This window comes from Podarcis melisellensis, assembly GCF_964234715.1.
Source record: "Podarcis melisellensis genome assembly, chromosome: 4".
NCBI classification, from domain to species: Eukaryota; Metazoa; Chordata; class Lepidosauria; order Squamata; family Lacertidae; genus Podarcis; species Podarcis melisellensis.
The window spans coordinates 31161044-31176456 of NC_138531.1; the positions used below are offsets into that span (position 1 = coordinate 31161044).

The 15413-nt window shown below is 42.5% G+C and overlaps 1 protein-coding gene across 4 annotated transcripts in view; it reads left to right on the top strand.

The window, feature by feature from the left end:
* Window positions 1–3580: 3580 nt before the first annotated feature.
* Window positions 3581–15413, top strand: part of AFF3 (ALF transcription elongation factor 3) — a 229923-nt gene continuing 218090 nt past the window's right edge. Inside the window, exon 1 of one of the 4 annotated variants that reach the window (XM_081907762.1) lies at window positions 3581–3786. Coding sequence is in view for 3 of the 4 variants with exons in the window: in XM_081907761.1 (XP_081763887.1) it covers window positions 13694–13773 (80 nt within the window). In the remaining variant the exon portion in view is untranslated. Of the gene's footprint in view, window positions 3787–13071; window positions 13774–15413 lie in introns of those variants that run through there. The other 3 variants (XM_081907761.1, XM_081907760.1, XM_081907759.1) reach the window with 3 other exon arrangements.

Sequence of the window (15413 nt, forward strand, 5' to 3'; positions counted from 1 at the left end):
GGGGAGAGTGAATGAGGGAGGGAACTGGTGACAAGCAAGCTAGAGATTACAGGGAATGCATTAATGCGTTTCACATCTCTGCTTTTAAAAAAATAAATAAATTGCAAGAGCAGGGCAATCCCACATAAGGAAGGTAATTAATCTTCCCCGATTGTGACAACAAATCACACCGGTGCTGCTATTTGATATTGCACTGCCAGTTGATACTTCCCCTGAGGTAATTAGTGGCTGGGGCAGAAGGAGTGTTGGGCTTTTTCATCAGGCATGCGCTGAGGAGGGAAGGTTAAACCACCTCTCATGGTGTGGTCCCGTTACTGATCACCCACCTCTCCGTCGCTATGCAGGCACCTTTATCCTAGGTTTGATCTGTAGCATCTTCAGTTAACACGCCTGAAGCAGAAGGGGACAGAAAGATTCCTCTGCTTGAGACTCCTTGAGAGCTGCTGCCAGCCAGAGTAGGCAATACTGGCTTCATACATACCACGCATTTAAAGCACAGCTCTCCTGCCCTCCACCAAGAATCCTTGGAATTCTAGTTGGTTAAGGGTCTGGGAATTGCAGCCTCTGTGAGGCATAAATTCTTTTTTCAAGGGAGGGGTGTGTGATTTAAATGCATGGTGTATACACAGCCAAGGTTTAAGATTCTTTGCTTTCCTATGATGTGGATATACTGCCTGGTAGAAGTATCTGCTGCTTGTATCCCTTTATGTTCTCCTTGTATACTTGCAAAATAAAGCAAATATTACAAAAATGCCCAAAGTCCCCACAGCACTTTCTCTTCCAAAGGAACCACCCAGGCAGCGCTTCTTATCACTCAGGGAAGCAGGGAGCTCACAACAATATAAAACCTTACTTATCCATTATTAAACATTATTTTAGATAAATCATTGTCAACTTGAGCTAGTGATCTCTTCCAGATGCGAACGCTCCAGTGCATATCAATAGATGAAGCTACTCTGCAGAAAGATACGTTTGCCAAAGAGCTTCTCTCTCCATGGTGGAGACCGTAGCAATCTGCATGAACTCTGTGTGTATCTGATGTGAATAATGTGTATTATTTAACTATATTCAGGTGACTTTTCAGGTACTGTGCTGAGCAGCCTTATCCTAAATATTTATGCTGATACCTATCCGCTCTGATAGATTTGTTGCTAATCACCAATATATTTCCAAAACATTTGTTACCGTAATTGGTTTGTGCAGGCAATCTTAGGATGAGGCCCTTATTTGCTTGTTTTGAATCAGGATAATATGGAAGTGTCAACACATTTCCCAGACTCTTATATACATATACAAACTGGGCTCTGTCTGAAAAATCATGCCTGGAAACCGAGGTTGTATGAGTGCGGCCCAGAAAAATCTGGTGGAAATTGCTGATCAGCTTTTTGCTGGAGATTCTGAAGCAATGGGACTGAATCTAGTCTTCTGCTTTTTCTCCCAGAAAACTAATTATGAGTTTATAGCACTAGGTTGTACATAGACAACTTAGTTGCTGAATTAGGTTGGACGATTGTGGATACACAACATCTTTTTCCAAATATAACTCCGTTCAGCTAGGGAAAAATATGCACAACCAGGAAAACATGCTTCCATCAACATAATTGGTGATATTATACATATATATATCTGAGAAAGAGAATAACGGCAAATATATTGAATAACAAAATGGAATTCAATTTTTATTTTCCAGACCACTCATAACATTTGACAGAGACTATGCAAGGTATTTGACTTGATTTTATAAAGCCCCCTCTGCATTATGAAACTGTCACAAAAATCCATTTAAGTCTCAGGTTTTAATATAGATTGGCTGTATTTTCAGATAGCATTTGATATGGAATATTAGAAAGCAATGGAAACTGTCAAGAGAGTATTCTGATGGTCATAAATATATCATTACTATGATGACACACTGCTGAATAGTTTTAATTGTTTTTATGAACACATTTTCAAAGCCCTAGCAAGCAAGTAACTGCTCTGTTCACACTTATAAAAATAATGCTCATTATTCACTCCTCCTTGTATCTTTAAAACCTGTCTTAAATCCGAGTTTTAGTGGTCCTCATTTTCAGACAATTGAAACTGGTCTGATTAATTCCAGATTTTATAACTATTCTGAGTTCCAGTTTTTAAAAAAGTTGTTATTTTTCTAGCTAATCAATATTTTAAAATATCAATAGAGGCCATGGAAGAATATCTGCATATATTAATTGCAAGGTTAAGAACTGTTGGCAAAATGTCAACATTCCCCTGGTTTTAATGGGATATTCAAACACATGCTTAACATTTACTGAAATCAGCCTAAAATTGTATGCAAATCCACTTGTATGAGACTTTTTTAAAAACACCACAATGTAGCATCTTGCCCCATGTCCCATTACCACTGGGGAGTGTGCTGTTGTGCTCAGGTCCTGCTTTTGGGTTTCACATACATCTGGTTGACTACTATGACCCCTGGACAGTTAAGTCCAGTCAAAGGCGACCAAGGGGTGTGGCATTTGTCTTGATTCAGGCTGAGGGAGCCAGCATTTGTCCACAGACAGCTTTCCAGGTCATGTGGCCAGCATCACTAAATTGCTTCTGGCACAACTGAACACCATGACGAGTGCCAGAGCACAAGGAAATGCCGTTTACCTTTCCACCTCAGTGGTACCTATTTATCTACTTGCACTAGTGTGTTTTTGAACTGCTAGGTGGGCAGGAGCTGGGACGGAGCGATGGGAACTCATCCCTGTCATGAGGATTCAAACCACTGACCTTCTGATTGGTAAACCCAAGAGGCTCAGCGGTTTAGACCACAGTGCTACCTGTATTCCCCTGCCACTATGATAACAGGATGTTGGAGCAGATGGGCTCTTGGCCTAATCCAGCAGGCTTTTTTTATGTTAGTGTACTATTCGTGTAATTCATGTATGCCTGTGCGATCTTTGTTATTGACATTAACTAGTTGCAACAAACCATACTTCGTATCATGAGCATAAATAGTGGTGCAGGAAACACAGAAAAGTCTTTCTTTTCTTAAACTAGCCAATGGTATGGCTCTGTTATTGTCATTCCAGGGTAACCGCAAGCTGTAATTTTAGTACAATATTCATGGGAAGCCTGTTTTTTGATTGCTCATCTTTCCCACACTAATGCCCATTTCTTCAGCTTCTTCATATCCATTCTGGCATTTCACATTTTGTGGACCATTTATCAGTTCTGCTGTGAGCGAGCCAGAAAAAAAGGAGGGAAATTCGATGAGAACTTCCCTAAGATAACTTCATTCATTTGCAAACTGGAGAAAAGAAGCAAGCGTAATAAAAAATCTTGGTCAGCCATTGTCTCCAAAATAAACACACAGAAGTGTTGCAAAACCAGCTTTCATATTTCTGCATGAATTCTACCCAGCTCATACGCAGCCATCTAATGCAGATTATTCCTGCCAGGAGCATAAATAATCTTAGCATGGTGTGTGTTTTGTAAGGGTCATTGCTGGGTTAGGGGGAGAACACACAAAAACATACCAAGTATGGTGGCAGATTTATAGAACCTCCTCAGGAACATCTCCTCACGATATGCACTTTGTCCCCGCTACAGGAAGCATCCAGGGGGTAAAGGCCTCAATTAAGATAGTCACAGCCTGCTGCATTTTTAACTTCTAACAATGCTCGGGAAAACCATCTGGAAATAATCTGGATATATATAAAGAAACATTTGAAAACTGCAGGATATGTAGGAACCCGGCATCGCTGTAATTATAAGGATGAAGAGGTAAACTAATCATCACCAAATTTTAAAGGAAAGGTGAATATATTAATGGCTTTCTCTTCTCATATTTTAATGACCATAAAATACAGTTAAACTGGTTCACTGATGGGAATCCCGAGTTTAAATAAAGGAATTCAGATGTACATAACAATTGAATCATCCACTAGTTTGTGCATTTAAACAAACAACTGTTTACTGAACACCACAGTTTGATAGGTTTACATTTAATTTCTTCACACATACTATGATATGTGTGTGTGTGTGAGAGAGAGTGCTTGGGGTATATGTGTTGTGCCTAAACTTTCAGGGAGTAGTGAACCCCAAAATTGAAGCCAGCTAGAAGTGGGAAATAAACTCGGCCTGCAAAACTTCATGTTTTTCCACCAAATTCCTCTTCCCCTTCCATCCTTCTGTTCTGGAATGTTGGGGAACCTTCTAGAATAGTATGGAAAAGTGTCTGTTTTGCATACAGAAGCTCCTTGGTTCAATACCTGGATACATGCCTTCTGAAAACCTTGAGAACTGCTGCCAGTCGGTGTAGACAATTATGAGCTAGATTGCCCAATGGACTGACTCAGTAAGAGAGAAAGAAAGATGATCAAGAGCAAGAGAGAGCAAGCGAGCCATTGGAGACTAAAGGAAACGAAGGCTGCTTGCAAATGGGGTGACAACCATGATTAGTCCAACATCTTAAAAGATAAGCTATACTTTGATGATGAAACCCCTAGCTCAATTAGTTTCTAAAGAGGTGAACAGCATAATTAAACTCTGAAATCAAACAAGAAAGATGAACTAATTTTATATGGAGATTAGGTACAGTACTGAAAAACAGTGAACTGGAAATGTTACTGGAAATGTTGCATCATGTAGAACGTCCTGCTGTGAATTTTATCAGTTGTCTTTATCGCATCTGTAATCTTGCGATTGAATATTAAGTGGGTACTTCACGAAATGTTCAGCAACCTTTGTTTAGAAAATGCAGTGCAGCGCCGTTAACTCTCGTGAATTGAAAACGTATTCCTTTGCCACTCTGTCATCATCTCTGTCATTGTCTGCTGAAGAGCTTTTCACCGTGTAGTTATTTATGCCAGTTTCTCTGATGTTCTAAAACTGCTGTATAATATCCCAGTAAGTTGTTGCATTTCAGAATCTTATTAGGCCTTCATTTGCGGGCGTTTTCTTTAAAAACCATAAACTTCAAAGAGAGGAGCTGAAATGCAACAGAAACAGTAATTTTGCTCTTATAACCAATATATCTCTGATTGCAGATCACAGTACGCATCTGGCGCCTGCCATTTCCATGACAATGCAACCATTTGCAAGATATTTGATAGGGGTCAAGAAAGCATGTTGGTGCTAGCCACAGATAGCATATTAAAATGGGCTATTTGTAACGCCCTGAGACCTCTGGGTATAGGGTGGTATATAAATTCAGTGAATAATAGTAGTAGTAGTAGTAGTAGTAGTAGTAGTAGTAGTAATAATAATAATAATAATAATAATAATAATAATAATATGCTGTGTTGGTTACTATATAAGAGAATTATTTGCATTGGAATGCAGGACAAACACATATGCAGTGCTTCTGCAAAGCAGATGTTATTAACCTGCTTCTGCAAAAAGCCCACATTCATTTTGGAACTGGGGTGCATTGCTTTGGAGGTGATGACATATGGCTCACATACAGCACATCATACTAGGGCAATGGTACTTTCCAAGTTGCAACAAGGTAGGGTTGCCATACGTCTGGAATTTCCCAGATATATCCGGAATACTGCAGTTGGAAGCAGTGTCCGAGTGGAAATTGGTCAAAAACCTTTGCCCCCCAAAAGCTCAACAACTCTCTACCAACCCTGTAATCATGTAGATCACAAGTGGCAACTTAGATCAAGCCCTTGAAATGAAGTTTTGCTAGTGCCTTCCAGTTTTAGCCAAATGACATATTAAACCAATTTGAGGTCACACATCTCAACAAAAAGAATGAAACATGACTTATCCATAGGTGGAAGAAGGCATATAAAAGAATGGCATCCACTATTCCCCAGGCATATCTATTGCCTTCCCTAATTTGTACAGTCATGTTTAACACATCAGTAGACCCAGCTCATTGAAGCAAATCTATATGCAGGCACACTGTTTTAATCTTAGATTTAAAACAATCCTAATTAATTTCTTACCTCTCCGCCTCCAACATATCCACCTCTTGCCTCTTTAAAAATTAAGGTAAATATCACAATTAAAAAAAGGATAATTGCATTGAAACCAGAACAAAGACGGTAGGATATATTTTGAGTCACAAGTGAAAGCTAATAGATGGCTAGAATTTCCATCTTTTTACCATAATCCCTATAGATTGAATGTGATTCATCTTATTTTAAAGTCATGCAGTGCAATCCTTTACATATCTACACAGAAGTAAGCCCCATTGAAGCTGCAAACTTAAACACATTGTTGTAAACCATAGAGTTTGCTTCTGAGTAAACATCCATAGGATCGCACTGCATACATTCATATACTGATGGACAGCTATTGTTGATAACATAGATGATCAGAAGCACATTGCCCTCCTATTGTTGGTCAATAACTGTCAACAACAGCTGTTCATCAGTACAGGAAGGAAGACACAAAAGCAAAATCCACTTTTTAAAAGTAAGGAAGATATAGAACTATTTCCTGTATTCTTCTCTAAAGCAAGGGTATTCCTGTATTCTGAAAGCAAGCAGACTATTGATTTATGTCCTGCTGTATCAAGGTCCCTTAAAGCACTCGCAATAGCAGCAGAATATATAAATGGGCCCGCAAAAGCGGCCAAGGAACTACATACCTAGATTCTTGATCTCAACAAAAACTCATAATTATCAGACAAATAGTTCTTCTGAATACTATCTTAGGGAGTCAATCCCCATTTATCTAGCAACAGGATTAGTTCAAAATGCTGTAATCCGTTGCCCCAGAGTCAGTGGTGGTAACATTGATCTACTCTTCTTTTAAAAAGAAAGCATGTTAACTAAGCAATCCTATGGAGGTCAGGCTGGGAGGGGAGTCTGTGGTGGAGGAACTGCCACCTCCTGAGTCCTGCCAGGTTTCTCCCCACATCCACCCCATACAAGCTTTATGTGCCCTCCCATCAGTTTCAGTGAGAGGAAAAATAACTGCGCTCCAGCGTTTCTATAGTTCGTCTCCTTTGTTGGGGCCAGTGATGAGGGAACCAGAAGGCTTTAGATCCAGAGCCTTTCCAGTACAGTGGTACCTTGGGTTAAGTACTTAATTCGTTCTGGAGGTCCGTTCTTAACCTGAAACTGTTCTTAACCTGAAGCACCACTTTAGCTAATGGGGCCTCCTGCTGCCGCCATGCCGCCGGAGCACGATTTCTGTTCTCATCCTGAAGCAAAGTTCTTAATCCGAGGTACTATTTCTGGGTTAGTGGAGTCTGTAACCTGAAGCGTATGTAACCCGAGGTACCGCCCATTAAACCCATGAGAGTACCAAGGTCAAAGGATTGGCAGTGATCCCCTTAGGACAGGTTCAGGAAGAAGGTGAATTGAGCTATGAAAGCCCATCGGCTAAGCTCTGATCTTCCAGTTCAGGTATAAAATGGAGAATGAAGTTCTAGTTTGGGTGGAGGTGTAGTGAGTTATACAGTTACAAAATCATGAGAAGATTATTAAATGTTGACATAAGAGATCACAGAACTGGCTCTGTTTTGTAGAGTAATAAAGGGGTATCTAGAGGTTTATATATATTCTGTATACTGTATATAGTTAAAGTGTTACATTCCCCAAGCATCAAACATGGTATCTGGCACAGAATTTGGCATGCTAAAATCTTTAGCTTTCAGGGTGGGGAATCAAGTTTCTAATCTTTAGGGTTGTAAGGGGGACCCGCAACCTCGCATGGGTAATGTATTGCAGGTTAAGACACCAATCTTGAACTGGAAAGAACTTCTACAGGCTTGTGGGTGGAGTTTACATTTAATAACTCCTCCCACGATCATGTTCAGCCTTCATGACTCATTTGGCCATCTTCCATACTCTTCTTTATTCCCTATTTGCCATATAACAACCAAAGCTGAGCTAGCAGAGCTGAATTTTGAATGGTTGGAATATCTAAATTCTGAACCTTAATTTTGGAAGCAGAGCAAATCATGCAAAATAAGCAGATATATGTACATTAAATTAAATTGCATGCTTTTAATTCCAGGCAAAGCCCAGAATACTAACAAACAGGAAAAAAAAATAAAACAATGCATCTTTAATACACATTAAAATACTGAAAGTCTAGTCTTATTTTTGCTAGTAATTGTGCTAGGTTACAACTTAGGATGTAGTCCCATGTTGCTGCTCAGCTGCAGAAAAACAATGTGCCCAGATACAACCCCAGAAGCAGTTTATTTGACAATTGTAGGGCATGCTGGGATACTTATTTCCTTAGGAATGGAGAACTAGCAAAGCAATCTCAATGGAACATGCATCTCCGTGACCAAATCCCTTAATTACATCCAGTGAAATAGCACCTGTGGCAATTAACTTGTGTAACTCCAGCATAGTAATTTTAATTGGCGGAGGAGGAAATTAACTACACTGAATGTGTTGTTTTACATGGTCATCCAGAAGTGAAAAAATCCAGCAGCACTGTTAATTATATGGACAGAGCAGTGCAAATGTGCTACCTTAGGCTTAGACAGAAGCACCTATTGTCTCCCATGGACAAGTTATCATAACAAAAGTTGAGTTGGACTCATAATTTACATCCTACTTAAATGAATTTATCTGTCTTTCTGCTCTAGGTAAAGTTTATCTAATTCCATTTTGCCTTGGTGTATATTCATGAATTTCAAATACCTTTTACCTCATTCAAAAGAACCCTTTGCATATGCTTAAGGTGTGAATCGCTTAACCTGACTGTACAAACATGGCACACACAAAGAGCAGCATAACACTTTACAAATGTTAAATGTAACTAATACCTTGGTGGCTTTCAAAGGGTCTCCACACTTCTTTGTGTAACAAACTGCACTTCTGGGGCTAGTTTGCTTTACTACACTAATGAATACTTAATCCCTTGAGTTCTCTCTTTGGGTTTGAAACTCAACATTAACTATTATCCTGTGTAATCGTGAACACAGGTGTCTGAGTGCCCATCAGTATGGAAGCAAAATAGGGCCATGCAAAAATGTGCAGTGCTTTTCCCATACTGTAAATTAAAATAAAATGAATTTCTTTAAATATGTATATATATATCTACCTGAAAAGAGCCTTTGAACTAACTTCCAAGTGGTACATAAAGCTAGTGGTTGTTGAGCCTAGAGATTGAGAGTGAAAGAGAGAAAGGATTGCTTCTAAACAGGGGGGCTATTATCACAAATGGGTTATTTAGACAACAACAACAACAACTTTATTATTTGTACCCTGCCCATCTGACTGGGTTGACCCAGCTACTCTGGACGACTTCCAACATATATGAAAATATAATAAACCATTAAACATTTTAAAAACTTCCCTTTACAGGGTTGCCTTTAGATGTCTTCTAAGGGTTGTATAGTTATTTATCTCCTTGACATCTGATGGGAGGGTGTTCCACAGCGTAGGCGCGACTACTGAGAATATCATAAATGGGTCATTAGCAACAGTTTCTTTCTTAAACACCACCACCAGCAGCAACTAGATTTTCCATGGAATGGAATCTACATTAAATTCAATCTACATTAAATTCCATCACACTATAGTGTGGTGAAGAAACAACCCAGGACAGTGTTCTGCAGACAGGGTATTGGTTCTCAGAGTTTCCTGTTTAGTTCTATGGAACAAAAGTAATGGTCTTCAATGTGGGTCAAAGTTGGAAGGGAGCAAAACATCTTCTTACTACAGACAACGGTATCAGTAGGGTTGGGAAGAAGCTTAACACACATACACACACACTCCCTGATAAGATGTGTTTCCTTCCTCACATTCCAGTTATGTCCTTGAGCATATGCCATAGAAGCAAATGGTAGTCACCTATATCTATTGGAGAAAAGGAAAGGACTGAGGGTAGGGCCAATGTTGTAGTAAGGTCAAAACCTGTTGCAGTAGCTTTAGTGATGGATGAGAAGGTGAGAAATGGGTGAAAAGAGGGGTAGCAAAGTGAGGTTTGGGGACAGGCAGAAATTCCCCATCTGTACCCTGATAGGTATTTAACCTGCCAAGAAATACAAAGAAATGGCTCCATCTGGAGCCTAAGGGCGTGTTCACATTGCCACTTTCCCTGCATTCGGTGCATTTTCACTGCTAGCTTTCGAAACTGTGTTCACCCAAAGTCAGCCACAATCCATACTGATCCTGTGGCTTTGTGACAAATGCTGCTACCTGATGTGTTTTGTCTCAAACAAGCTTCAATCCAATTAGGAAACTAGATGTGCAGTAATTGGTAATGTAAACACATCCCAACAGCCATTGCACAGGTGCAAATGAGCATGTAATCACAGGGTGGCTGTGGAGGTTGCCGGGACGCCAAAAAGGCTGTGTGTGTTCCTTGAAGACATTCCTGCCCCACTCTCTGATGTGAACAGCACTGTGCAAATGGGGCAGTGAATGAGGAGGGCTGATCTTGCTGAGTTTCAACCCACTCAGTGAGCCAGTGTGGTGTAGTGGTTAAGAGCGGTAGACTCATAATCTGGGGAACCGGGTTCGCGTCTCCGCTCCTCCACATGCAGCTGCTGGGTGACCTTGGGCTAGTCACACTTCTTTGAAGTCTCTCAGCCCCACTCACCTCACAGAGTGTTTGTTGTGGGGCAGGAAGGGAAAGGAGAATGTTAGCCGCTTTGAGATTCCTGAAGGGGAGTGAAATGCGGGATATCAAATCCAAACTCTTCTTCTTCTTCTAATGCGAACATACCCTTATAGGCCTTTCCCCCCAGGTAGTATTCCCTCAGGTGTTTAAGATCTTATCCAGGATATCAGTTTGGTTAAATAATCTGAGTTTGGTTAGATAAACGAGCTTTGTTTCTTTCTTTGTCTTTTTTGTTGCAGGAGTATCTTTCAAGGTCCTTACATGAATTATCTGGGTCCACTGTTGTTTTATAAAAGTGCCTTTACACATTTATTGGAAGAGGGGGAACAGGGCTGGGTTGGCCACACTGCTAATGCTCTCTCCCAAATTGCCTTTCCCCCTCCTGTGCTTTAGCCCATTGCACTCGCCAGGGTTGACGTTTGCATACATCAGTAGGGGCTGCTTGCCAGACTCTGATCATACATCACCATAAAATAGGGATGTGTGTTGACTTGTGTACCTTTGCCCTTTGGGTTGAACTCTGATGTTGGCTGATTCTCTCAGTGTAACCCCCTCTGGCCTCTAGAAGACCTTTATACTTCTGGAAGGAATGAGAGAGAGAGAGACTGTAGAAATTATTATTGTGTAGAATGCACAGGAGACTAATAAAATAAGGTTGTGCAGACCCTGTTGCCTAAAAGGACCCTCAAGCATATGACAGGTTAAAGCTAATAGAGAAGGCATACACACATTCATTTTACTCATTACCGGATATATATATCCATATATCCATTGTGATATATAACATGACAGTCAGAGAGAGTATCTAGTTTAAAGTGTGCGCTGTGAAATGTGCTTGATAAATTAAGTTGCGTTTATGCTTGTTAGCGGCACTGAATAGTAACATGCAGGCTCACACTAAGGTAGATGGAAATGCTGCATATCAAATGTAAGTGTTAATCCTTCTGTTATGATCAGTCAAGATGACGACTTTAGAGATTCTTTCACAAGTGAAGCACCGCAAAGATGTTAATCCTTAATGCTGCAATGGCACATAGTATCACTGAACTCACTTGCGGCTGCTTTTGTAAATCTGCATAAAAGCAAAATCGACACCTAAGCGAGATAATTAAGAGGCGGAGGTTTTGCATTTCCTTTTGCTGGAGGCAGGGGTGTACAACCTAGGGGTCGGTTAGGTGAAACCCCTGCTAAGGGCACAGGCCAAGGGGGACGCAAAAAAAACCATGCCCCTTCAGTCCAGCTCAGAGTTGCCCGGAGCCCACCCACTTGTCCACACATCAGACAGCAAGTGGTGGAGCAGAGTGGACCTGATCCCGATGGCTGTGGAGGAAATCACTGGCGGAGCATGGAAGTCGAGGAAAAGCAGACTTTTTGAGTTTCTGTTCCATGGTCTCCTGGCTTTGGAGGCACTGATACAGCTCTTTGCCAAGGGTGCAAGGGAGTCAAGGTATGAACTTGAATGACGTCCAGCTGTGGCCCTTGGAGGTAAGATAGCTTGTTAGCTTTGCAGTTTTATTTTGTAAGGGTTTCAAGGTGAATGCTACAACCAGGCCTTTTTTTTTTAAAGCCAGAAGTCACCGGAATTCAGTTCAGGCCCCTCTCAGGTGGACACCATTGCCATTATAAGAGAACAAGGGAGGCATTCATGGTGAGTCCTGGCACCTCTTTTTCTAGAAAAATAGCATTAGGTACCACCGGGGGGTTGGTTTGATATATCCACTATTTTCACGGCTCCTTCGTCAGTTGTGATAACCATCTGCATAGTGGGAAACAGTTTGCTGTAAAGCATAGATTTGGAGTTGGGGTTGCGACCCCTCTGGACATTGTTGGGTTACAAATCCCATAATCTCTTGACCATTGCAACCAGGGCTGATGGGAATAGGACACCAACAACACCTGGAGGGCCACAGGTTCTCCATCCCAAATTGCTTCACCTGATCACACTCAGGGCTATTTTAATTTGTACCGGCTGTGTACTTTCTGACTCAACTGGGTTTACACACGTGACCATTCCTAAAATGCTGATTTGAGGAATGTATTGCATTATTACATGATTGGTTGCTATGGGACTATGGCACTTGGGAAAGGTGGGTTCTGAATGGCTGAGCTGAATATTAAATCCCTTTTTGTCTGTGTATGATGCGTCAGGCATCTATAGTCTCCTTAGCTTTCCAAAGCCTATTATTGCTCATTTATTTTAGAAAAGGGAAAATTGTTAGGCAGGAGATTCATTTTTATGGAAGTGGGATGTGCAGAAATCTGGAAATATTTGGACAGGGAGAGACGCCTGGAAGTAGACGCAATTACTCCTGACTGGTGCTTTCCCTCACCTCAGAAACAAAATAAAAAAACCCCACAAGCCTTTCTCCTTGCTGAAGGAACCAAATGGCCCCTGTCTGAGACTTCTGCCTTATCCCCACGAGAAAGGAGTAGGTGCCTGTGGGGCGGCGGGGGAGGGGATATGGGCATATTTACATTATTATTCTGACAGAAAAGTGAGGGAGCTTCAAGTAAGCGGTGCTGATTTCTCCTGAGCATTTGTGGCATTGTTTTGCTATCACCTCTGGTTCTGAGCACACCGACGCGCAGCGGATTTCCGTTGCAGTTAAAGAAAAAGCGAGCGAGAAAAGAAAACCGCGAGGGTTGAAGCGCGGAAAGGAAACAAAGCGGGGACAGAGAGAGAGAGAGAGAAGCAGAAACCGGGCTTCTCTTGTGTTTTTTTTGTTTTGTATGTGCGTTGTTTTTTTTTAAACCACATGGCTCCTCCAGCGAGGAGCTAGCCGCTGAGGGCTGCTGCTGCTGCAGCGTTCCCAACGAGGGCGCCAGCTTGAGCGAGTCACACGCTGCACACATCCCCGCGCGCTGGAGAGCGAGAGGGCGAGAAGAGCGCGCGCAGGGGAAGGAAGGAAGCGGCCAGAGAGAGGCGGCTGAGGGGAAAGGCGCTCCAGAGGAGCGAGCAGCCGCTTGCGCGGGCCAGCGGTGGCGCTGCCCTGAGAGCGAGGCGGGGAGACGGTTTGCAGCCGCTGCGTCTCCTCCTCCCTCCTCCTCTCTCAGGGAAGAGGGAGGGGCGCACGGAAGGGCCCCCCCTCTCCGTCTCTCCTCCTCCTCGCCCCTCGCCCACCCGCGGCGCTGCTAAGATGCACCTTGGGCGCTGCGCGGTTGCAGCTGAGCAGCGATGACATATCCTTCCTCCGACCTCACCATGGACAGCTTCGACCTGGCTCTCCTGCAGGAATGGGACCTGGACTCCCTCTGGTGAGGATGCCGTTTTAAACTTGGGTGTGCGCGCGTCTGTATATGTGTGGAAATCGGTGTTGCTGAGGGGTGGCTGGGTGAGGGTAGGTCCTCCATCTCACTTCTGCCCCAGAGTTTGAGGGGAGAGCAGGAGGCAGGGACTCTCCTTTCATGACGAAGGGCCACACCTGGAGGCAAATATTGATCATCATAATAAAAGAGTATTCCATTCTTACCCTCTCCAATAATTTCCGCTTGGCTTTCCTTCTTGCAGGGAACACCCCCCCCCCAATGCGCGCCCTTTCCATCCTTCAGAACTCACTTGGGTCTGTGCCTCATGTCGTCTCTTGTCTCTACAGCCTGCAGCTCCTATCACTATCCTCTCCTTTCATTTTTACATTTTGCATTTCAGTTCTGCTCTCCCCTGCCCTGCATCTTCTAAACCACAGCTCTACTTGCCTCCTCCTTCCCTCGCCTCCTTTAATGTGATTGTTTTGCTCACTGCACCCCTCTGCTTTCCCGCTTCCACCTATTTCCTCACCTCAGTTTGGCTCTGCCTTCCACCATCCCAACTGCCGCCTCTCAGTCCATTCATTGCCCCCATGTTCTTTCTTTCTTCAGCCCTACCTGCCCTTTCACCCTGGACTGTTCCTCGTGCCCATTCCTGTAGAAATTACTGCATTTCCAAGAAGCATTTGGCAGCTGCCAGAAAGCATTTCTAGAAATATCGTTAATGACTCCAGGTAGAAAGCGCTTCTTCCTCTTCGCCACCTTCCAAAGCGCTTGCGGTCCAAAGTCCGGAATAGGTCCAGTAGTTGGCAGCTGATGCCATCTAGCATATGGATTATGGCTCCCTAATTTTTCAATCTGCATTATTAGTATGAGAGTACTCGTGTCAGCCGTGAAGATGGTGTGTGTGGTACTACTTTGTGCCACTATCAAGTGCCACTTCAGACTGTGCTGGGTTTTCTGTTGTATACGGCCTTTACAGTTTAATCTTTTTTATATGTGCTTCAAAAGACAGTTAAGTACATGCACGAGTTGAAATGAATGGAAATGGTTGTACTATGTTGTATCTACGTTCTGGGTTTTGTTAAGGCACACAGGTTTGTGTGCACATTACAGCTAGTTGGTTCTTTTTTTCTCAGTTCAGATCAAAGCTGGTTTTCGGGAAGACGCATCAAAACACAGGACAGATATGGATTGCAGCTAACGTCGTGGACACCACTTCTCAAACCAGTGGTGGGGAATGAACTGGATGTAGAGTAAAAGGGAGTGTGCTCACAGCCACAATGTGTGTTAGTTTAAATTTTTGGTCGTGTGTATCTTAAGTCACCCATTGCTTGCTACAGGAGAGTTCTATTCCTTCCCTGCTTGTCCTTCCTTTCAAAGGATGCTGTTCTGGTGCTACTCTTACGCTTCGTGGAGTGTAGGAATTTGTATGATGGTGGCTGGATGATGATGAGACTGACTTTCTGGAAGAAGGGAAACCTTTGTAGTCTTATCTCTTGTTGTACTGGTATGTTTAAGAGTTGTCGAGTAGCCTTGGAGGCCAGGGTTCAAATCCCCACTTGGCTATAAAGCTTACAGGGTGACCTTGGGCCAGTCAACCAACTTTTAGCCTAAACTTAATTCACAAGGTTGTTGTGAGGGTAATATGG